General features: G+C 34.9%; 3 protein-coding genes across 6 annotated transcripts in view; 1 reads left to right on the top strand and 2 right to left on the bottom strand.

Moving 5' to 3' along the window:
• The first annotated feature begins 13,576 nt into the window (after window positions 1-13,576).
• Tim9a (translocase of inner membrane 9) lies at window positions 13,577-22,853 on the top strand. Of its 2 annotated transcripts, XM_018502618.1 has the most exons (3): window positions 13,577-13,590; window positions 22,059-22,377; window positions 22,567-22,853. In XM_018502618.1, the coding sequence occupies exons 2-3, from the start codon at window positions 22,336-22,338 to the stop codon at window positions 22,792-22,794; spliced, it is 270 nt and encodes an 89-aa protein (XP_018358120.1). In that variant the 5' UTR covers window positions 13,577-13,590; window positions 22,059-22,335; the 3' UTR covers window positions 22,795-22,853. The 2 variants fall into 2 exon arrangements, with proteins under 2 accessions (XP_018358120.1, XP_018358119.1); XM_018502617.1 differs by lacking the exon at window positions 13,577-13,590 and having other exon boundaries at window positions 21,753-22,377.
• On the bottom strand, window positions 14,597-18,645 carry LOC108757915 (uncharacterized; the record flags this gene model as incomplete). Its single annotated transcript, XM_018502613.1, has 3 exons — window positions 18,585-18,645; window positions 17,406-17,823; window positions 14,597-14,690 (listed from the first exon to the last, which is right to left on the bottom strand). Coding segments are annotated over exons 1-3 (518 nt in total), but the record flags the coding sequence as incomplete, so codon positions are not given.
• Window positions 22,854-23,549: 696 nt separating the features above from the next.
• The window catches only part of LOC108757916 (G patch domain-containing protein 2), a 7,201-nt gene continuing 5,963 nt past the window's right edge, over window positions 23,550-24,787 (bottom strand). Inside the window, exon 5 of one of the 3 annotated variants that reach the window (XM_018502614.1) lies at window positions 23,550-24,290. In XM_018502614.1, the coding sequence (XP_018358116.1) occupies window positions 23,581-24,290 (710 nt within the window). In that variant the 3' untranslated portion in view covers window positions 23,550-23,580. The remainder of the gene's footprint in view (window positions 24,291-24,787) is intronic. The other 2 variants (XM_018502615.1, XM_018502616.1) reach the window with 2 other exon arrangements.

Here is a 24,787-nt window from a genome sequence, read left to right as displayed (position 1 = left end):
TGACGTTTTTCACTCTTGGTCGACAGCTGATACACCACGGACGCTTCAGCAATTCCGAATTTTGCCTAAATCGAGCTCAAGGATACGTAATTGGTGCATACGTGTTACGTATGTTAATTATACTCTATCGACGGGTTAATAATCTCCGAGCATTTCGATTTAATTCCGTTGTCAAAACATTCTTCCTTAGGTGCGTTCCGTATCGCGCATGATGTGCATGATGCATCCATTGTCCTTGTTTAACATTTGGTGAGCAACAAAGATAAACGATGCATTATACGCATCATGCGAGAAACGGAACGCACCCCTTGTCTACGTCGCTTCACGTTTGGATGTTCATGTCGCACCTTTTTAAAGGGTGATTTGACGAGTGTAACAACAATGAAGAATTCACGGAATCTCCAAAAATAATCGACCCACAAATCACGCGCAAAACAGATGCCAGTTCCCGTTTTACCTACACAATGAGCCACTTTCGGATGTCTCTGTACGGGGGGAGGAAGGGGGAGAGAGAGACACGTGCGGAACTCCCTTTCCCTACCGAAGAGAACAGATGTCGGGGCCCTGGCCGTCTTAAAGATTTCGAAGGGTCGATCCTTTTTGGGAACCGGCGAGGTTTTTTGAGACGCAATAAAAGGACTCAACGGTGCGCCCTCCTAAGACCATTGTACTATTTAAGCAGATGTTATTCAATGAATGCGCAATATATAATATGAATTGACGACACAAAGAGCACGATTTGTCTAGGGTGCCTGAGAATTTTTTGCATCTTCATCTCGTACGTTACTGCGCCATTTCCTGATAAAGAGATAGATCTATTCTTTTTCACATACGTCCGCAGTTTATTTTTGTCACCATCGATAAATATTTTATTAATATATCTTACGACATAGTTAATTAACGAGGTGTATTTTCGAATCGTGAGCGAAATCGTGAGCGTATCGATTGGGTAATAAATCATTAAAGTTCAACGAAGATTTCATTATTCGGGCGTCCGCGTTATATTAATAATTTATAGTATATATTTAAATCAAGTATATAAGCTTTATAAAATTATAAATTTAATTTTATAAAGCTTATAAAATATTTTGAAATATTTAGTATTCATATTTTAAAAGTTTCTAAATGCTAAAAAATTCAAGAAAAACTAGATATAAAAAAATCTTTCTGATTTTGATCTCTAATTAACTTTGTTTTATTCATATTGAAATTAGTGTTCAGAATGATTTTTAAAATTCAAAGAAAAGAGCTTTCTTTTATTTCTCTTCGATATAGGTCAGATATGAAAGAATATTAAATAATCTACAATAAATATTTCACAAAGTTGCACATTTTAATCTCAATAAATAAATCTTTCAGATAGATTGAGTTACCGTTTCATATTGTTACGTCGTAATTGATCATATATAAAATATTGATTGCGCTTTGTCTTCAATAGTCCCTTCGTGAATCTGTCGAATGTGTGTGGAGCAATATTCTCGACGCTTGAAAATTCAGGGAATCCAATTAAAAGACCGGATGCCCCTTTAACCGCAACGAAACATATATTGTCTCGTCTGTATGACACACGGAAATGCAGCAACGCGTATCTGTGTCTAAAAACACACGTGTCTGAAAGTTATCATTTTGAATCACCTGTCTTTTTATTTATATTATTGCAATCGCTTGCTTTAAGGTATATATCAGATGTTAAATCTTTCGACAGATTTAATAGCTTGATTTATTGATTCAAAGATAAAAAAATATTGGAAAAATATTACGTTACACACACAGATAAAGAAAGATTTTTAGAAATATAAAAACGCATAAACATAAAATAGATACTAAAAAATTAAAAGACTAAAGTTCATTTTTATCAGAGATTAACTTTAATATTGGTTAAGTTACTTTTTATCTTTTTCTAATTGTTAGCATCCAAACAAGATAAAAAGTAAATTATATAACGGAGATTAAGTCTTATTCAGAAAAAAATAAGAAACAAGATACAAATGTTACTTGTAATGTCTTCTTTAATATTTATTGATTATTAAAAAAATCGACGAAATGTACATTTCTGTGAAATATATCTTATTTTTCGTATTAATTGTAAAACAAATTGTAAACAAAATAGATGGTTTATTTGCTAGAAATAAAATTTATTTCACCGTATTTAAATAAGGATTTATTTCAGAGTGAAAACACATGTATCTCACAAATAAATATAGGTTCATTGCATTGAGAAAAATTTCTGGTTAAAAACGAACTAGAAGATTCTGATCATTTCGCGCGGTTCAATTCTCAACTGAAATTATAATAGAGTCAATAAGAAAATTCTAATTTGTTGTAGTACCCTACGTCAATCCATCAATATTAGTCACACACGATCAGTAATACTGTTAGTATTTGTTAATACTGATAGTATTACTGTCAGTATTTGTTAATACTGTGATAGTATTATTAATAATGTAAGATCACCTATAAAGAATAATCGCGCTATCGATCATCAGAATCATCCAAATACGTGATTTCTTTCACCCACGCCGCCACTCGTTAATTTCGCTCGTCTATTGCAACGATTCCTTTATAAAGAACATGTCTTTTACAAAGCGCAAGAGACGACGACGTACGCGCATCTTTTATGCTTTTTCTACAATAGGGTCATAAGCCGTGAACCGTAGAGCCTATTCTATAATTGGGAACACAGTGCACAAGAGAATCGATCAAGAGAATTCTTCTTTTCCGTTAAGTGAAAGGAAAGGAAGGATTTGGAATGGTTGTTTAATGTGTTATGATTCAGGTATGTGTTGCGGTTTCACTTTGAAAATTCCAAAATAAAGTTTTTCATTTTTCTTCTTCAGAAAAAAGATTAGGATCTATGATCGGCTAAGGAAGATTCTTTAGCGTCTTTTATTTTCAATTCAATAGAATAACCTTTTTTGACAAAGAAAAATTTTAAAAGAAAAAAAGACAACGTCTATTCCCACGAGCCCTTATATTTCCTTTATTGTTATTTTCAGGGTCGGTTGTTTCACCTTTCGGTAAATTTTACCTGTGGGATAAATCTGGTAATCCATGTATGTGATTGGATTATCTTGCTACTTATCCAACAGATAAAATTTACCGAAAAGTGGAATAACCGGCCCTTAGGGTAAGGAATCGCAATGTTGTTAAATCTGATATTTTAGCAGATCCTAATCTTTTTTCCGAAAAAGAAAAATGAAAAACTTCACTACGATCTATAGTCGTAAGTAGTTGTAAGTATTTGTAAAAATTGACCAATTATACTCGAATATCTTTCTCATATTTGACTGTGACCAATAGTCGATTTTTTCATCATATTCGATTGTGATTGGTCAATTTCTTACGACTTATGATCCTATTGAGTATTGTAGAACAGAAGTCGACACAAGTATCGTATTCTATCTTTGTCACTCTCTGAATGTCAACAAGGATAGAACGATACTTGTATCGACTTGTATCGTCAAATGGAAAGCACCCATTTGCAAAGTTTCCCGTTGAACGAAGCGAAGTCGCGAGAGCGCGCGAAAGCAACGGCCCAATGCGCTCGCCGCCGACGCCGACGCCGCGATGGGCGGCGGCGAGACGAAGCCAACGCCAACCTCCGCTCCGTACCCTTGAACCTAACAGACGCTCGCGACGTTGCCGCCTCGTGCAAGTATGCCGTGAAGTGAGGTGCGGAGGAAGAGGAACACGATGTTCGGTCGCGCTCGGCTATGCCCGTTGCGTGCTTTCTTCGCAAGAATTCCGAGTGTCCGTGCCGCTCGCTTCACCTCCTCCACCATCATCGTCGTCGTTGTCGGCGGTCGGCTGGCTCGACGCCGAACGCGCTGACGTCACGCGCGTCAGCGTTACGCGTAGCGTTACGTAAAAAACGTGCGGCTGACTGGCTGGCGAACTCTACTCGGTGGAGCATATCGCTGCGTTGCGTTGCTTTGCGTTGCGTTGCGTTGCGGCATAAGCGGCATTCTACGCGGCCACGTCGAGCCAGCCGCGCTTTTCTTCGCCGCCGATTATGTCAGCCTCTTAATAACGGGAGAGCGTCAGAGCGATGTTTTTAGCATATTCATGTCGCCTCTGACATTTCTACCAGTCTTCAAATTCCGTTCTTACATGGCGAGACCAAGTCCTCGATCCGGATACCTGCATCTTGCCACGCCTATACATGGATTTTTTTTTACAAGTTTTCCCATTTTTGCTTTGTTACTCTAAAATTAAATGCGTTTATTCAATACTTTTACTTCTATTTGATATACTATTTATGTATAGAGACCTTATATCGTCAGAGTCTGGCCACGATCGATTTTATTAAAATTCTACGAGAGAAATACATATACATAATTTCTCCCTGTATATATATATATATATATTACTCATTTTGACTTATTACTGTCTCATTCTATACTCTTAATTAAATATAGAGTGAAACAGTAATTAGAATGAGATAGTAGGTCTGTTGACGTTGCTTGAAAACCCTCAAAATTTTTGTACTTAAAAGGAGATAAATATGTATTATATAGACGTTGAAGACAAAGGAAGCAAAGATGCCGAGTGCAAAAAATACAAACAACGCCAACAGACCTAGTATCAAGAAACACACCAAATCAATAAAAGTCAAAATAATAATTTTTTATTATAAAATTTGACTGTTTAGTGAGAGAATCAAAATATAGTTATTTCGATTTTTTTTGTTGACTTTTATGTGTTTCTTGGATATAAAGAGAAATTATATATCTTTATATATATATATATATATAAATTAGTGGTCAGATTCTATTATAAGGTCTCCATTGATACGTTATGTAGGTAAAAGGCTAGTCCCTGGGAATTGCAAAACATCTTATTCGATTCATTAAAAAAAAATCCCGCATCTCGTAATTCATTCCGCGTTTAGCAATAAATGTACCGTCAGAGATCTCCAAGGTTGACTTCACTTTAACACGTAGATCACGTACGACGTTATCGCGACGATCGGATAGCCGCGATTAGCGGTAAACGCGCGAGACACGGATGCGCGCTTCACGCGGCGTTAAGCCCGATCCTTCGTACCGTCTTTGTTTAGCGTCGCGTTTAGCGTTCTACGTACGTGCATACGTGTATGCACGTACCATACCGTCTGCTTCTCTTAACTACGCAATACGAAAAAAAGCAGCGTACCACGTAAACACGTGGTGAGAATCGGATAGCCATATTTAGAGCGCGCTAAATGCGCCGTAGCGATCTCGACGATGATGCGGCCGAGGAGGCGCGGCGGCGGCCAGCCGCGACGTTTTACCTTTTTCTTGCTCCCTTTTTCTCCTCTTTTTTTTACGTGATGTTGCGTACGACTCCGTGACGTCAGCCGCCGGCAGTCGTTCGGTCGGTTTTATCGGCGGGGATAAGGGATTCTCTCGGCGTCGGAGAGAAAGCATAGACAAACATAACCCACATAGAACGGTCCCTCGAGCACGGTAGGGTCAATGTACGACGAAACCGGAAATTCGTTGTCTCCCCCTCGTCGCGAGAGACAGGGCTAGAGTTCTCATTTTTTTTCTATTTTTCCTCTCTCTCTTTTCTCTCTCTTTTTTTGCTATTATGAGATACCGAGTTCATTTTGGGTAAATGCTAGAAGTCTATTGGTAGAATAATAATATGTCTAAAATAATATGTCATTTTGAAGGAAATTGAATAAGCTTTAACATAACGTTATGTAAAATTTAATTCGAATTCCATTTTTTTTTTAATTAAAGAAATGTAAAAAGTGAGCAAATCGCAAAATCAGAAAATTATGCTCATAATATGAGATGCCCCGAGAAATCGATAACAAAACACAAAATATATGAGTATTGCAATTAAAAAACTGTATTTAATGTTTCTAAAATGCAAACAGTCAGTGTGCGCGAAAACTGAACATGCGATAGATTATACTCAAAACTCGTCTTCAGGTAGTTGGAATCAAGCATCGCAGAAACAGGCACTCGACATTTATTTCGATTGTCCTTTTCATTCTTCTTCTATTATATTCTACTTCATTTTTCTTCTATTATATATTCTAGTTTTTCTTCTATTATATTCCTCTGATTTGGTTTTCCGACTCCATTTTTGAGGGGTCACAATACCATGCGTATCAATTTAGCTTTAGAGCTTCTTCGAGAAGCAAAGCTCGCTTATGTTTTCGCATTTGGTAGTAGTTTGCATTCTTATTCCTTAGAGTTTGTCAACTCGAGGGGACCTACAGTTTAACGCCGATTCCGAACGGTGAGTCCTTCTCATTATTGTACAATGACATTAAAAATAAAACAAGTAACCAAACTCTCGAGAATGTCAAAAAACAAATAAGGGTTAATGAGTTTTTTGCGCAGTAACATTTATACTTTAGCAACAATTTTCATTGTGACATATGAGCATGGGTTATTTCATATTAAAAATACCCTGGATATCTCATATTACGATTTCCACGTCTTAGGGTTTTACGATCATCAAATCTAATTTCTGCAATTAAGCAATTCTACATATCCCGTATTTTTCTATTAGTACGAACTTATACTCTATCACTACATGAAGAATTTATTGCCAAATATTTATTTATTAAATAACAAACAAAAGGTTTAAAGGCTCATCTCAATGGAACTTGAAGACGTATACAAATTCTAAAATCTTTTTTTACAATGACTACAGGCATGATCTAATAATGAATTTCCTATTAAATAGTTTTCAATCCAAGAGCAATAAATTCATGGTGGGACCATAGATAGTGTTTATTAGTTTAACAGAAACTATCTCATATTAGGCGCCTATCTCATAGTAGAGGGCTTTCCTCTATACCATATGTCGGTTATTATTGGATTATATATGGAGGGGAGGGAGGGGGAAGGCGGGGGAGAACAATAATATCACATTTTCTAATAAGTTTTTTATACTGATAAAACTATTACCTTACAACACTTTCCTTCATGTTCACTAATGCTCAATAAATTAGTTTCATTTACGTGGATTGAAATAACTAAATTATAATGAAATGTTTAAATGAAAACCTTCCTTAAATAATCAGTAATGAAGTAAAAGAATCCCACCACTAGGATGGTATATAGCTATGACAGGAGATTCAAATTATTCAAATTTACTCACAGAAAAGAAATAAAAATACGCAGCAAAAATTTTAAAAATATATAACTTATTAGACAGAAATTATAGCAAACACAGAAATAATACAATTTTATCGGAAAAAAGTGAGAATAGTGAGTTTTTTACCAAAAAATGAGGAAAAATGAGCAAAAGTGAGCCTTTTTCAAAATAGCGGGTAAAGTGCGAATAATGACTCAGCGGCAAGCCTGTTCAATCAATCAATCATATTTCGTGATTAACATTTTATCATGCGTATCGTGATGCTTTGTAACGTTTCCCTGTTAGAAGAGAAAGTAGAAGAAAAACAAGAAGAGTCGTCCCGGGCGAGTCGAATCTACATTCGTGAGCATGAATACGAAATAATTGCGAATATTTTTGATACTCCTTTTTCTTATAACCATGCGAGAAGCTGATAAAGATGCGAGATCGAGAAAATCGAGTTTAGATCCGTTGTGGATGTGAATTAAGTGTATCAGTGCAAACTGGGGCAAATGGCAAACCGGTTCCGAATATAGAGTAACGATTCATTTGTAAGTTGCTGAAAGGGTCCCGTGAGAGTGTCTAAAATCTGAGAAGGGTTCTTAAATCTGTGCCAAGGTTACGAAAAAATTTTTCGAACGGAACCTGCTCTCCAACTGTCTTGCCATTTCGACGTATATTCACAGGAATTAGCAGAGTCGATAAAAATTCTGATGTGTTGCTCCGAGAATCCAACGTGTGCTGCAACGAGAGACGTTTATATGCATTCTTGATGCAGATACGTAAAACAAGATTAACTCGTAATTGAAACATATATATGAACCTTGGTGACTCTGGAATATTTTTCTAATTTTTAACTCTCCCCGTTGGCAACGTAAAATTTTTATCCTCCATTCATAACCATTTGAACTTGAGATTTTTATACTATTCCGGAATGTATAAAAATCTGAAAAAATTCTTACTTAATTACTTCAATATTTGTGAAAGCTTTAATATGAATTTTTGTAATAATAAAAGTCGGATTGTATTTTACGTTTTTTTTACAATAATAGAAATTTACTTATTTTATTCATTTTATAGATTTAAATTTGTTTATCAGAATTTAAAGAAAAAAGTCATATGTGCTTTAAAGTCCAGGGACTTTACATTGTTGGGGAAGGGTTAAATTATTTAAAATAATTTTATGTTTCACATAATTTTATTTTTCACAGTTCTGTTGTATTCATGTAGGTTAGTAATCATACTATATTTATGTTAAGTTCAAGTAATCAGATTTTTTAAACCATTAACAGAAAAACTTTAATGAATCCCAAGGACCCATATATTCCTTTAGCGTCACAAAAATGTGTCTCTGTTACAAGTTTAATGAAATCAAGTCATCGGCGGTGACGTTTCCTTCCTTCATCGCGGGACGATCTCGTCATCTTTCGCGGCCGCATGATTTACACGCGCGCGGTAAATCCGAAAAACCGCAGAAATCCGAGAAAAGCGAATTGCACAAAGGAGCGCAGCGTGAGGTATCCTCCGTGCTCGGGCACCGGTGTGCTCCTTTATCAGCAGTGCGAGCGTCCATGTCTCCCGTTCGCACGCCCGTGTGCCATTTACGAGGCAAACCGGTTTACGCTTTTTGCGAGCCTCGCGCGGCTTCGCGAAGAATGTTGATTTTTGCGATATATACCGCTTGGGAACCTAACCTACATCATTATCCGGATGAGAGCTGACTATGCTCGAACGCTGTGGCGCAAGTTAGAGCTCGTTCGTAAGATATAGTTTTTTGACCGTTGCGATAATTTTACCGAATCGTATGTCGTATTCAGACGATACGGTAATTTTGCTGTATAATTCTCCCGTATGCCCAATGAATTCCGTTATAAGCTTTCTCCCGAGATGGATATGAATACATTTGTCATTACTTATTGGAACTATCGCCGTCGTCATAAAAAAATTAACAGAAAATATTGGATCCAATTGTGAGTGAGAGATCTCGTTTGGGATTATATTGGACATTTATGTGTCAATTGAGGAGAGATGAAATAAAATTTTTCAATTATATTTTCGAATGCCCATACCTACTTTTGATTACTTGTTAAGAAGAGTGGAAAGTTCTTTGTACAAACTGAAACCGTATTGGTAGAAAAACCGTATCGGTAGAAAAACCGTATCGTCTGAACGCGGCTCTGACGACCGATTCGGTTATTTTGCCGAATCCTGTATACGGTTTGCAGTGACAAGACCGAACGTCATTTTCAACCGATTCGGTAACTTTCTCGCATACGGTCGATAACCGTATCGTGTGAACACTCCCATATAAAATGTATTGCCACTGTAAAGTACGGCAAAAAAACCGATTCAACAAAACGACCGATCTGGCAAAAAACCGTATCGTGTGAACAAGCTCTAATTATACACGAAATTGTCTTCTTAGCGCTGACACAAGCGGCCTCGTATCAGAATATTCAAGAAAGCAAATCACCGACGATCTAATTTTAAACCTCGTCTGCATTGTTTGCGAATCATGTTACTTTGTCGCCGTTTCGATTTCAAACAGAGCGAGCATGAATTTATCATTCCGAAAAATTGGACTGTAAAAACGAAATCGTCTCTCGGAAAAGAAATTCGTAAGCGTGGAAAATTTACCGTAGTTAATCCGTGAAAACGAATTCGAATTGAAAGAAATCGATATAGAACTTGACGTACGAAATTGAAATTCAATCTTTCTGATTATACCATGAATTTAATTATCAGATGTAAGGTCGAGATCTCAATTTCATGATGAAAATCCTTATCGAGTTTAATCTTTTAATTCTTATCCGACCTTCGATTTTGACTGACCCAATTAAATTAAATTGTTTAATTAAAGCATCGGTTCAATACTTTTGTGTTATCGACGATATTTCTCGTGAATAAGAATAAGGTTTTCGAAGAAGCGACAGAATTTATTGTGATCATCTAATTTAATCGTAAGAAGCTTCACGTTGACTATCAAGAGTAATCCGATTTCCATTTTAATGATCACAGTTTCGAAAACAATCAGTAATAAAACAATAGTAAATTATCTGCAAAGTCCTGGCTGGAATTGATAATAAAAATTTTATGTTATAATTTAAAACGTACTAATTAATTCAAGAAACAAAAATAACACAATTCATAAAAAGGAATAAATACTAATTGTAAATAAATTTTAATAAAAATAATTCAAATTTGCAGATGTAACACAAAAATGTAATTGTTTGACATTTTCGACTCAGAGATTTATAATTGTAGATTATTAGAAGTAGATTCAATAGAAGATCCACTGACTCAGCTTCAGAGGATTAATCGGAAGGTATCAGAAAAACAATCCAATTCGACCTGAGGAGCTGACGAAGGTTAATTTGTCTACTTCCTAGATGAAATCGATTCCATGAAACGTGACGCATTTCAAGGGATTTTCGTGAAGGCGCGCAAAACAAGAAGATCCTCAATCTTTTAGCAACGGCGTCACGAAAAATGATAATGAGACACACAGTGCTGTAGGTTAGTGAGAACAATAGCTCGTGTGCTTAATGAAGCGGGACGCATGCGGCTCGCGTGCTTAAGTAGTAAAAATATATTTTCGGCGCACGCCGGACCGTGCGTCGAATAACGAGTCGCCGAATTCGTCCTCGACCGTGGAGGCAAAGTCGCTTCTCTGCCGTTCGCGTCGAAAACGGAATTTTAATTCTACATCATGCGACTCGGTTCGACATCGTTTTTCACACGTATCGTTGCGTTGACAGCAATATTCCCTGCTCGTCGATTTCGCGAATGTAAATAAACCGCCGTCGCTCTTTGTAATCGCGTTGTACGATATTTAATATTTACATTGCCGCAATATACCGAGAATCTACCCAAGCAAAACAAATAGTCATTGTGACATCAAAGTGATGTCAAAATGGTTCCAACATGGTTATTAAAAGTCACTTTTTTCACTTTTTTATCGGTCACGATTCGTTTTTAAGTTATTTTGATATTGTTGTAATCTATCGTTCTGCTTGCATAAGAAAAATCATTTTTATTTATAATATTAAGATTAGAACACAGAACCGCTTATATGAATAAATCAGTTAAGTATGAGAAACGTCAGTTACGATCAGAGTCAGACGTTGGAATAATACATCTTAACATCTATATGTATTTCATTAATTTTTATCTCAGATATAACTGCGCGCCAATTATTTGTCTTGCAACGCAATCAAACTGAGATAATAATATTTTCTAATTAAATTATTATAATTTTTATCTTATGTTTTACGGATATGATCAAATGTTGATCGCGGATAAAGGCGCAGGAATTTGTTGCATTCAGTATAAGAAAAAGCAGTTTTGCAACTGCTGTAAAATTCTTTAAGATTGATTCTTGTTACGCTCTTTCCTCATTGCACTGTTAAATACCAAAGGAGTAATGGTAATTCAATATCTTGAGTCCAATAACATGTTCTTTTAATTTTTAATTTTAACTTTTATATGTAAAAATGGGCATAATTACGATAATTTTGGCTCTTCAAAATAAAAATGACTTTTGGAAGCATTTTTAGCAAGAAATACGAGAAAAATAGTAAAAAAGTTCTTTAATTAACAAATATCAAAAGGCAGGGGAGGTAGAATGCACCTCGCTTTGTATAAAAAGTCGAAGCCCTTTAGGCGGGAGAGGGGATAGGGTTGGACGTTGCTATGCGTGGAAAGTGGGACGTGCAGATCCTCCCTTAGGCAGGAAAGGAGGTGAGATGGCTCTCGCTTTGTAAAGTATATGCATGGCAGTATGCTCCACCCTTTCCACCACCAAAGAAAGTAACCTAACTCAAACCATATTTTGGGGTGGGGTGAACCTCGCTTTGCTTGAAAAGTCGGATGCCCCTAGGTAAAGAGAGAAGGTAGATCTTGTTTCACATGGAAAGTCGTAGTCCTTTAGAGACAGTCAAGATAGGGGGAAGGAGGTGAGGTACACCTCAGGTAGGATCGCTTTACTTTTTGTTTGTGGACTGAAATCCGTTTTTCCTTTTTGTCCGTTTGTAATTGTTATTTTGATGCCTGTAGAAATCTTTTACTAATTTTCTCGTGTGTTTCTTGCTAAAAATGCTTTTGAAAAACGTTTTCATTTTGAGGGGCTAAAGTTATCGTAATCGTCCTTGAAAATGTAAATATATTTTCCGCGTATTTCTGTAGTTAGTTTTAAAGTAAGCAATAGTCCATATTAGAGAGTATATGCACTTAGTAAATATTACATTAAATTTGAGTAAAATTAAATGCAATTTCTTGAATTAAATTGTTTAACTCCCTTGTTTCAGTTAAACTGCTACTTTTTCTGCTGAACACATCAAACATTTAATTTATATCCACGTATATTTCGCGAGTCGCACTATATTGCGGGAGATTTCGCTCGCGCGCGAGAACGTCAGGGGATCGGTGAACGATGATCGGCTTCCAGCAAACGGTACGCGGTGTGCATCCCACCGCAGGCGAAGGCATTATCGGTGGCGAGTCACGAACGGGTCTCGGGCGCGCGCGATTGAGAACCGGTTAGACGAAACTTTCGAAAATTCCAGAATGACGTAGTCCTGCTCTCGGTGGGTGTGCGAGCGCAGCAGGTAGAGACGAACAGCCGTGCTTCTCTCATTCTTTATTTACAGTTACTTACGTAACAGACACGAGCCCCCCTCCCCCCTCTCTCTTTCTCTTATACATTCTTTCTATTTTATATGCATATATATATATATACTCTGCTCAAAAAAATTATGGCATAGAAAAATTGTGGGCAAAAATTGGCCAATTTTGGCTAACGATAACTTTGCGAAAAATTATCGTAGAATGACGTTTCTTTTTTTTTAAATTAAAGCTTGAAATCTCTTCTTTAAGACGTTATGGTCAGATTTTAAGTTCGATACACCTCTGCCATTGTAACTCTCAAAAATATGTGTTTGTCATATTGAAAATTGCAAAGTTTAACGGAATGCACGGACTTTGTAAAATTTTTTTAGGGAATGCTGTATGCAGCGACATAAAGTTCAAACTTTTCTCTTTAATTTAAAAAAAAAAAAAAACATGTCGCTGCGATTTTTTTTCGCAAAGTTACAGCACCTTAAAGTTACCCTTGTATTTTTTACATGTATGGACATTATCATTATCTGATATGCTCCACGACGAGATTGCTGTCGGATTTTGCACAGCGTGTGTGTGCGAAAAAAGAAGAGATTTCAAGCTTTAATTAAAAAAAAAAGAAACATTATTCTACGATAATTTTTCGCAAAATTATCGTTAGCCAAAGTTGGCCAATTTTTACCCATAATTTTTCTATGCCATAATTTTTTTGAACAGTGTATATTATATACTATTTTCTTCTCTCTCTCTCTCTCTCTCTCTCTCTATTTTTATATAATTATCCAATAATTCCTCATTCCTATTTTTCGTATGTTCAAATACTTTATTCTTCAACTGTAGATTTTAGCATTTTGTAATAAAAATTAAGAGCCAAGTGTTATAGAGAGTATAGAGGTATTCATAGTCTATCTTATTTTAAGATAGTCTTGAGTAATGTCTTAAGGTGCTAATATGACTCTCTGATCGATTCACGACATCTTAAGACTATACTTAACTGAACATTTTTGACAATGTATATTTTTGTGCGCCTGAGGGAATATCAACAAGCAAATATAAAATTTAAATAAATATAAAGATCGCATATTCCCGATAAGAAAATTAAATATGCTCATGTTTGCCGCGTTAAATGATCAATGGCAGAGCTTTTTAATAAATGCACACCTCTCTCTCTTTCCATTTCTCTCTCTATTTTTTAATCAGTTCAATTCGGTTTGATCGACGCCAGATTCGTGTTTATAAAAATACGTGCATATATAAAAATACAGTCGCAAAAACGATGTGTGTCGCATGCATCACACGTGCACTGCAAGCAGAAATGTTACTCACTTACCTCATTTCTCGAGCCATTGCTTTACCTGAGACACTGACAAGAAATCACTGGCGGGTAACAACGCGCTGGTGAACCGCACCGGACAAAAACCGGGGCTTGTAAGTCACGGCGAGAAAATAACTCGCACCGTGATAACTCTCGCGCTACGCGAACGAGTGGACCGGACACGCGGTTCCGACAATCGATGGAAAAAGTCGTTTGTGCAACTATCGCCGCGGAGAAAAATGAATACAGGATGTAACCGGTCGATTGAATTACGCGTCGACGATAACCGGATATCATAGGTGATATTTGTCAAAATAAAACCTGACCGTATCTAAAAAAAGAAAGGATTTTATTACTCAATCGAGCAAATTCTGCGATTGTCATTTCCTGTTACTTCTCGCGATGTATTACAAAGTATAATTGTTCGAATCATAAATAAACGCGTACGATTATTTCAACACATAATCCAGAATAATAATTCATTTTAACGAAACACGCGTGTGTTTTCGCGCAAGCAAATATAAAATTTTAATAAATATAAAGATCGCATATATTACATATAAGAAGAAAGTTAAATGTACTCACGTTCGCCGCGTTAAATGATCAATGGCAGTAGAACTCGGTAATTCGTGGAGAACATCTGGATCCGGTAAATCCTTGACGACTGTTTCACAGTTTTCTGAAAATTATAAAAATTTATTATTAAACGCGGTTTTCCTTAAAATTGATGTAAGATAAATCCTTGGAATCCTTGATGAGAAAAATTCTTAATGATTTCATTAATTCATATTTCAATTTAAATGCGTTTTATAATTTGATAATTTACTTTAGAATCAAATGACTCGAAAACATTAACAACCCTGGCGAAAATAATATGTTTATTAAAAGTTTATAAGAAGTTTGCTTAAATGTTGAGTAGATGTTTCATTCGAGCTTTAGAACATCTATTGAATTGTTTATGAGATGGAAATTTAAACACGGAATTGTTTAAAAGATGTTCACGATTATGTTTCGTAGGCGTTTAGGAAGTGTGAGGTAATGTTTCTGGAGTGTTGGAAATGTTCAGAGGATGTTTGAATTAAACTTTCCACTGAACATTTGCAACACTCCAGAAACATCATCTTACACTTCCTAAACGCCTATGAAACATAATCGTGAACATCTCTTAAACAATTCCATGTTTAAATTTCTATCTTATGAACAATTCAATAGATGTTTTAGAGTTCAAATGAAACATCTTCTCAACATTTAAGCAAACTTCTTATAAACTTTCAATAAACATCTAAGTTTACTTAAATGTTTAGAAGATGTTTTATTTGAACTTTAGAACATTTATTGAATATTTATGATAGTTATGAAGTGATCTAATAATAAATAAAAATAAAAAAAAGAATTTATCTCTCATATTTTGTTTTATCCATTTGCATGCAACGCAAAATATGACATAAATTCATTAAAAAAGATTTTTTACTTACAATAAACCACATTTTCATAGTTTTATTCGTGACTTGTTTCTATATAAAATCATGAAAATGAGTTTTATAATTCCAACCAATAATAATGTAATCTTCTTACGGACTCTCCCAAATTCAACAACAAAAAACTCCAAAACCAGGGCGAATGAGAGTCAGCGTGGTAATTAATACGCGATCTTCAATCCAAAAAATAGGTTCTTTATTCCAAAAATAGTACGTTTCAGTTCACTTTGGAACCATTTTCAGCAAAACAAATTTAAAATATCAATCCCTTCATATCAAAGAAAAAATCACCATCAGATTAGCAGATTTGATGTTATAATCTATTCGAAACATTAAAATTATCTTATAAATATTTCTATTGAACAAGTTTCAAATTTTAATAATAAAACTGGTGACTCACCCCAAGACATAGAAGGAATTCGTCTCAACATTAGATCAACTAATTACCATTAATATTCACTAAAAAGTATCAAGTTAAAAAACGCATTGATCGCAGCTCGAACGGAACATGACTAATACACTTAATATAATCGGAAAGACATGTCAGGTCCTGTGTTTGAGTATTTGAGAAATGTTTGACTTGCGTTTCTATACTGCCTTTAATAGAGATCTTCATGTTGTGGAGATGTTTATTATTTGTTTATAAACAGAATGTTTGGGAGATGTTTTGATGCACATGTGAAGTCAGCGTTATGCGACTGTTTTCAAAGCGTTTCTTATGAAATGTTACAATGGCGTTTAAAGAATAATCTCAAACATTTCCATTATAGTTAAGCGTTCATAAAATGTTAATCAATAGAGGATTTACAAGGTGTTTGCAAACACCTTGTAAATCCTCTATTGTGCTTCAAAATAGTGTAACTATCAATAAAACTCTTCATAAACAATCTTAAACAACGCAACCATCGATAAAACTCTTCATAAACAATATAACCATTGATAAAACGCTAACTAAACAGGTATAAACACAATGTCTCACTAAAAGTTTTCGCCAGGGAATTAAAATATCACTGTTCGGACTCTTCAAAATTCAAACTACAATTATAATATAAATGCTATAGGAGTCATCGTGCTTAACGGTGCGCAAATTAAATTATAATTATTTAATTGTAGAAAAACTTTATTACAAACATAGGTAAATTCAATTTCGTACGTTTCGGTTCAAGTTCGAACCATCCTCAGCGTAAAACTTTCAAATAACAAATTATACAGAATACAACTTATTATAATTTCGTGTACCACAAAACAGTCGCATTGTTACATCACATGACTCGAAAACATTTATTAATTAAAATATATTATATAGATTATAATAATTATTTGTTTCAACGATATTACATATACTGGAAAAAGTCTGGTTGGAATTAATTGGAATTCTGGTTGAAAATGGACAAATCAGAATTTTCTCTGATTGAATTTGTTATAATTCTAGTTGAGATAACCAGATTCTGATTGATCCCCGTCTTATAAATTCAATAAATTGTATACTATTTATACATATTATATATAGCACAAATTGTTCGTCAATTAAAAAAAAATGCATTTATTTTTAAAGAATATATGGAATATTATCAATCTTTGTTTCTCGTAAATCATCAAAGAGAAACAATGAAAATAGAGATATAATGTTTTTTTTTAACGTTATTACTCATATGGAGTATCAGCGCGTTTAATAATAAATTTTTATAATTTTCAGAAAACCGTGAAACAGTCGTCAAGGATTTACCAGATCCAGATGTTCTCCACGAATGACCGAGTTCTACTGCCATTGATCATTTAACGCGGCGAATGTGAGTACATTTAACTTTCTTACCAGGAATATGCGATCTTTATATTTATTGAAACACTCCACATGATAGCGTTAAAAAAACCGCGCGAGTAAAGATTAAATATAATTGTTATTATTTACTTTTTACCTTGAACAGAACTCTTCTCCGTTTCGTCTTCGGTAAGACGACAATCGCGCTCAAATCTGTCCGTTAATTGCCCGGATACCCTCCAGTCGTGTATCTCTTTCCGTAAAATGTAAATCGGATCATTGTTGCTCGCGCTGGCGACGCTGGTCTCGTCGGACAAGTGAACCTTGTGTTTCACGTCGTCGCGCAACATTTTATTTTCTCTCTGCGAAAGAAGCCGCCGCCCGCGAAGACCTCGTGATTTTGTCGCGCAACTTTTTACAGCGGCCTCGTCCTTCGAAGATCGCGTCTTTTGCGGCAACGTTCCTGCGGATACGGGCTTTTTTCTATCGAGTATGGACTTCGAGCGACGCTCTGAAGAAATGTTTCTTGAGGACATGTTGACGGCACCTCTTCCACGATCGCGATATTTAGTTCCCTGAAAGATATTCAACAGCGTCATCAGACATCAATTACAACGCGAGATACATAGATTAATGTCATATATAAAACAATCATATATAAATTGCTACTATAATTTATTGCAAGTAAACGATAAAATTAATTAACAGCGTTAAAAAATGATATATTTAATTTAATGTTATTTATGAGTAAATCTTGGAACAAAACTTCAAATGTAAAATACTGGATGTATTTTAAATCCGTTTTTTTTATTTCTGTACTAAACTTGCTTCCACAAAATATCAAACATATCTATTTAAGTTAAGTTCCAAAAGTGTACGTTAGTTTCAGCTATAAAAAACAAATCTAAAATAACAATATGCAGATATAGATCCTTTTCTTTTTCAAAGAAAGTTCTGAACTGATATACACTGATACAGTTTAAGTTGGAGTGAAACAAATAATGTACACCGATTCAGCATTTTCTTCGAAAAAAGAACAGGACTATAAATTAGAGCATTCGATTGCAACAAATTAGAAGGACAAAGAAAAGAATTCTTTAGATTATTTTCTGACGATAAAATGCTTTCAGTCATAATGCCAGAATTAAATCGTAACAAAATAGCTTGCTTTACATTTTTCCATAGAGAACTTATTAAAATATTATCGCTTATATTTGCCATACGCCTTTGAATTTCTCAACATGTGACATTTGCTGCCTGTGTGCCTCTTTAACGAAAGATATATCGAAAAAAAGAAAAAATTAAATGCAAATCGGCGTGAATCGCCATAACTTACAATCATGTCAGCGATAAAGTGGCGACGTGTTATAGGAACGAAGGTTATAAATCTATGGCAGAACGTTACCGCACGAATTAGCTCGCTAAACAATCGCGCGATACATCATTGCACTCCCTCGACATTCGAAAACAAAACAAACTGTATTTATTGTTAATCTCTATCGTCGCGTGGGATTTCGCGAAAAACGCGGCGGATGAACTGACGATTTAACGTGCGTGCGTTCTAAAGTTTGTCGGGTGTATACGTAAGTACAGCGCGTTTTAAAAGTTCGTTGAGAAACCCTTGGCTGTCAGCTGTCTCCGGCTCGCGCTACCGTAACGAACACCACAAACTTATATAAGTCTGTGATGAAGACAAAACGTTACGGAGAAGCTCGTGCGGAACGGACGCTACGGAAACTCAATTGAACTGAACGGCTAAACCCCGCTAATCCTCGATTGACGCTCGATTTCCACTATTGGCGTGAACTTTGGGTTTAAAGTTTAAAGTAAAGAGTCATTGACAAGAAGGATCGAACTGAAAGCTCGTTCGTAAAATCCGCTCTAGACGATCTATCTATGTTTCTATAAATCGTGCCAAAATTCGGTACAGTGTTCTAATTATTATCTTTCTGTTTATAAATTAGATTTATTTATATATTTATTATATCTATAATATAATTGACGCTATGTAATATAAATTTAAATTGCGTATTCAAAATATATATAAATATAACGTAGGAAATTTTAAATAAAAACAATTTCTCTTGAGAAAATAGCATCTCTTTATGATGCAAAACTACTTTTCCTGATAATGTGTTAAACTATATGTTAAATGCGCGCATTTATCGATAAAAGTGAAATATCAATACGAACCACAATAGATCTGTTTTTTTGTAGCTGAACTTCTTGCACAATTCATTTTTTTTCTCCTTTTCTCTTCAAGTTGAAAGAAAAAAGGAAAAATAAACTGTGTAAAAAATTCAACTAAAAAAGAATAAGCCCAATGATTACGTTTACACTGAGAGATCTCTACGCGGCCTGACCTATAATGCGACCCAAAATAGGTCTAGATATCAATCATTTACACCGTAAGCGGCCTGAACACGAATTTTTTGAACTTTTCGAACACGAAACATTCGAAGCCCTTTAAACATTTTTTAAACTTTTTTACTTACGAGATACGATATATGTCCATTATCAAATACGGTGATCATACGTCCTTTATTGTAAAGGACAGTCTTTTATTTTAGGTAGCTGCCCTTTAAATTTATTTGTTTTTTCAAAACTCAATTTTGTCCTTTATTTTCCGATATTGTCCTTTACTGTCCTTTATTTAACATTATGGGAAATTCTTTTCCGAGTTCTTTTCTAACTAGCGTTCTAATGTTTAATATTATATTAATGAGCAAATTTTTACGGAAAATATTTTACAGTTTCATGCAGATAAATACAATTTGTTTTTGTTAATTTTTTGTCTTAATTTTTAAAATCACATTTATTCAAACTACAATTGTTTTCATTTTTTATTATTTCGAATCTTTTATTATTTTAGATCAAAGATTTGTTCCAATACAGTCGAATCATACAGTTTAAAACTATTAGAAAACTGTGCAATTTGATTACACTTGTCCAATAAAATTTTATAATGCACAGATTCTTGATAGTCACAAATTGGTTTGAAAACATAGGAATAAAGGTCTAACATTTTCAAATTTGTCCTTTATTTTCTTTAAGAAAATATAGTCACCGTACCAATAATATATATGTCAATTTGAATTTAACAAACGGTGGTAAGTCAATCTATTTCAAGTTATAGACGGCCTATTTCAAACCAAGGTAGCAACCATGTAGCTTTTTCCCTTGAGAGCTTTTTCGCTAGAACGGTAACGTGACAAGGGAAAATTTTTTGTATATATATGTGTACGTGTACGAACCTATACATACGTAAAAATTTTTCCTTGTCACGTTTCCTCTCAAGAAAAACCTACATGGTTGCTACCTTAGCTATAGGGCTTCGGTTTTTGATGATTTGACTTGAAATAGGCCGTCTATAACCTGAAATAAATCGGCTTACCGTCGTTTGTTAATCTTAAATTGACATATATCACTGGTACGGTGACCATATTTTCTTAAAGAAAATAAAGGGCAAATTTGAAAATGTTAGGACTTTATTCTTCTCCTATTCTATAATTGTTGTTAGCTTTTTCACCACATATAAAATATCTGCGCAACGACACCGACAACTGTCAGTAGGCATATAAAGCCAGTTACAGAGTAGGAGTCCTTTTTATTTGTCAAGTGTCGACAGCGAGGGACCTAGGTAGTTTAGGTTGAATTTGGGGTACAGGCCACAGCCTAAATTCACGTTGCAAATGTAGCCAATGTAACTCGATAACAATATCGTTGATCGTCATTCGAAAATAATAACCTGCATTCAGTAGAAAAAGCAGCTTTGCAATTGTCGTAAGATCTTCAATATAATTGCTTCTTATCCTTAATTCCTCACTGAAATTAAATATATAAAGCCCGATTGCATCAACATTACTCGACTTTAAGCGAGGCTTAAAACACACACACACTCTCTCTCTCTCTCCCCCCTCTCTCTTTTTCTTTCTCAGTTTTAAAGAGAGAAAGTGAGAGTTTCAAGCCTCGCTTATTAAAGGCAAAGTAACGTTGCGGTGTAAAAGTCGGGCCTATAAATCAATCATATTAAATAAATCTTACAACAATTGCAAAGCTGCTTTTTCTGCCAAACGCAGCCAATGTGACACAACAGGCAACGACACGGATCTTTTTCGTGCCTTGATCTGACATCGATACGGCACATCTGTCGCTCGTTTCTTGCCGTTGGGACATCCGCCGATTTCTTCCAGAAACGGCGATTAAATAATCGTTTAATTAGCCTGGTCGTCGTTTGACTTTCACCGCGCGTTCTGCTCCTGCTCAAAAATTTCTCCGCGAACTTACCTTTTAAATGCAGCTGCGGCTCGGCAGCAGCTGGATCCGAAACTCGCGCGCGAATGAATTTCCCGGCTGATTTCGCTTTTCTCCCACTCTTTCAAATAGCTGATCCGATCGATAAGACCCTTGAAAGTGATGGAACGTCAGTTACGCATGGTACTGTGATCGGCAAATCATACAGGGATCTTTAAGAAGACGGAACGTCAGCATTTACAATTATCAATGTATACGCGTTTAAAAATGTCGAATTGGAGAGCGATATTTGTTCAAATAATGTCGAGGAAATTGCACTGCATTTACCAGACGATCATTTTAACGGCGGTTTAAAATTCATTCAAACGGTCGCGTTGTTAACAAACTTCTGTGGTTGCCAACTGCCGAGAATCGAAATGAATGGAAATAGTTTAAGAACGCGCCGATAGGAACCGAATACATAAGAAAAAAAAAAGACTAAAGACGTTTTGTTTTGCAATAAAAGCACTGAATATCTATAAAAATGAAGATTAAAAAGCAGCTTAGACGACAGTAGAGTACACGGGAGTTAACTACACCGCCTGCTTTTTTACAACCAATAGATGGCGAGAGTGTCACGCACCCAACGAATATTCATTTACGTCAGTTTTATTTTTCAACGTTCCACACCTACATTGTAACTGTGTACATGCATCGCGCGCACGTGTTTATCCTAACCTCAAAATCGCCCGTCGGAATTTGGCGTGGTCTGGTATAATTAGATGCGATATTTATGGGAACACAAAGAGGCAGAAGCTAACAAAGACATTTTGTGTAAATATTAAGCTTTGACAATGGCGATGCAAGTTCCGACCGACGTGGATCAGATTAAATCTGTACGTATTTCTAACATTAATTCTTGAACAATAGTTTAGTTATTCCATAAGCTGACTAAAAGTATACTAGCGTTATGCGAGTTATATATATCTATATAAGATGCATACATATATATATAGATATATATACATCTTCAATGAGATAAACTGTTACATGTATAATATAACCTGTATATTTGTATTCAACAGTTTCGAGATTTCTTAACCTCATATAATAAGCTTTCTGAAATATGCTTTATCGACTGCATATCTGACTTCACTACGCGAGAAATCAGAGCCAAAGAAGAAAAATGCGCCCTTAATTGCATGGAAAAGTACTTGAAAATGAACCAGAGGATATCTCAACGTTTTCAAGAGTTTCAAATAATTGCCAATGAAAATATTCCAGCAGCTAAAAGACAGGGTCAGATAAATTAATTTAACTAGAAAAAATATTTAAAAAATGATCTTGTCATGAACGTCTATCTGAATCTTGTACTGTAATATCATAAAATTACAACAAACATTTGCAAGTTTCTTAAATATCTTTCTGTATTATAAGTCTGATCTATTCAATATCTAATAGATATTTATTCAAGATCAAAATATGTTTTATTTTAAAATTAAAAAACATTGTACAGTAAATGATTATTCACTATACTATATTGTAATATAATTGGTCATATCGTACCGTTGGAAGCATCATGTGACTTTAAAATTGAAGCATCGGATTGGCTGAAGCAACAAGCTTGTGACTTGCGATGTCTACGATACGACCAATATAGAATGGCCTTCAAATGTTAAACATGTAAATTATGAAAGCGATGAAGTTAATGTATTATTTTAAAAGATAAGTAAACTGGTTTTTTTTAATATGAATATGGAAGTGAATTTGATTCTGAACCATTAGTCTTACATATACTATAATTTTTCCCAGTTTTATAACAGTTGCGTATAAATATTACAATTTTTACAATAGTAAATTACGATAATATATGAATAATTATAAATTTATTAATTAAAAGCAGTGAAGTACTTATTTATATTACAGTTCTTGTAGAATCTCTTCATGTCATATAATTATTACGAATATTAACATTTCCAATTCTAATAGTAAAATAAAAGAGTTTATACAGAAAACTTACATACATGTGTATATGCCATATACATATTATTTAAAAGAAACAATAACAATGAATATATATATATATATATTTTTTTTTTTTAACTAGATTTGGAATGCCCAAAATCAGGAAACTTTGGCTTTCCTTGTACTTCAATGTCCATACTTTCGCTTTCCCATTCAAACGAAGATAATGTTTGTACATTTGCTTGTATAGAGCCAATATTGCTTTGCGCTTGATTTATAATTTGTGGACTAAAGCTCGTGCTGGAAATCTGAGGCTCCTCTGTTTGCATCGTAGAGTCTGAATTTGGAGAATTCGGCGGTGTCTTACGCAATCTCTTGTAGTCTGAGAATCTGTTCAATGATACTTGATCTACACACACGGCCTGCGTGGTATGTCGCGTTTTATACAGTATCGGGCAGCCTTGATCGCCCTTCATACTTAAACTATACAAATTGGCGAGTCGACGTAGCTTCTCTCGCTCAGGTTGTCGCATAGGATGGAGTTTCAGTTCGCTCTGTGTAGGATCTTGCAGAAACCGAGAGACCTTCTCATTAGCTGACGTTATAATGGAATAACCGGGCTTGTTGTCGACGTGACGTCGCCCAGCACGAATCTCTCTACCGCTAAGACCTTCGCGAATGCGTTGTATTCTCTGTCTATAATTTTTCTTGGCTTCTGCAACCGAATGTTCGCCGTGTAATATCATTTGGAAGGTCGAATCCGATGTGGCTTTGTCGTCGCTAGTGCTCTCTCCGTCGTCCCGCCAACTCGATTCTCCGATCCAATCCGACTGTTCATCGTCTCCTGCAAGCAGGGCTCGGTCTCATCTCAAATAAATTTATTTAAAATATATATTTTAAATAAAGAAAAAATTAAAACGTTATTTGGTATTTATGATTTTAAATAACTTCTTCTGATCTATATCTTATTTAATATTTTAAACACGTTTTTGGAACTTATTTAAAATTTTTTATTTTATAAATGAGTTGTATCACTTTTCATCGATTTTGTATTTTAAATAATTTTCTGGTAGCTATTTTGTATTTTTCATTTTAAATAAATTGTATCAGTTATGTTACCGATCCGTCAGTAAAAGTGACGGTTATTAGTTAAATTATAGTATAGGGTAACCCCGATATATACGCCGCACCTATCAAAATCTTAATTTATTAAGTATTAGTTACTATGTTTAAAGTAAATGAACTACATCAGTAAAAACTTTGTACTGTCTACTACTATGAAAAAAATATTAGAAATCCGAAATATTTATTTTTTATATTAAAAAATAAACTTTTTGAAAC

The sequence above is a fragment of the Trachymyrmex cornetzi genome, unplaced genomic scaffold (genome assembly GCF_001594075.2).
Source record: "Trachymyrmex cornetzi isolate Tcor2-1 unplaced genomic scaffold, Tcor1.1 scaffold1473, whole genome shotgun sequence".
Taxonomy (NCBI): Eukaryota; Metazoa; Arthropoda; class Insecta; order Hymenoptera; family Formicidae; genus Trachymyrmex; species Trachymyrmex cornetzi.
The sequence above is the reverse complement of the archived record's forward strand: the minus strand, read 5'-3'. Positions and strand labels throughout refer to the sequence as shown.

What these genes read in the sequence shown, in the direction of transcription:
- Tim9a (XM_018502618.1), top strand. Translation starts at nt 22,336, where the DNA reads ATGGCGATGCAAGTTCCGACCGACGTGGATCAGATTAAATCT. An exon ending in ACGTGGATCAGATTAAATCT is followed by an intron (nt 22,378 to 22,566) that starts GTACGTATTTCT and finishes TGTATTCAACAG; the next exon opens with TTTCGAGATTTCTTAACCTC.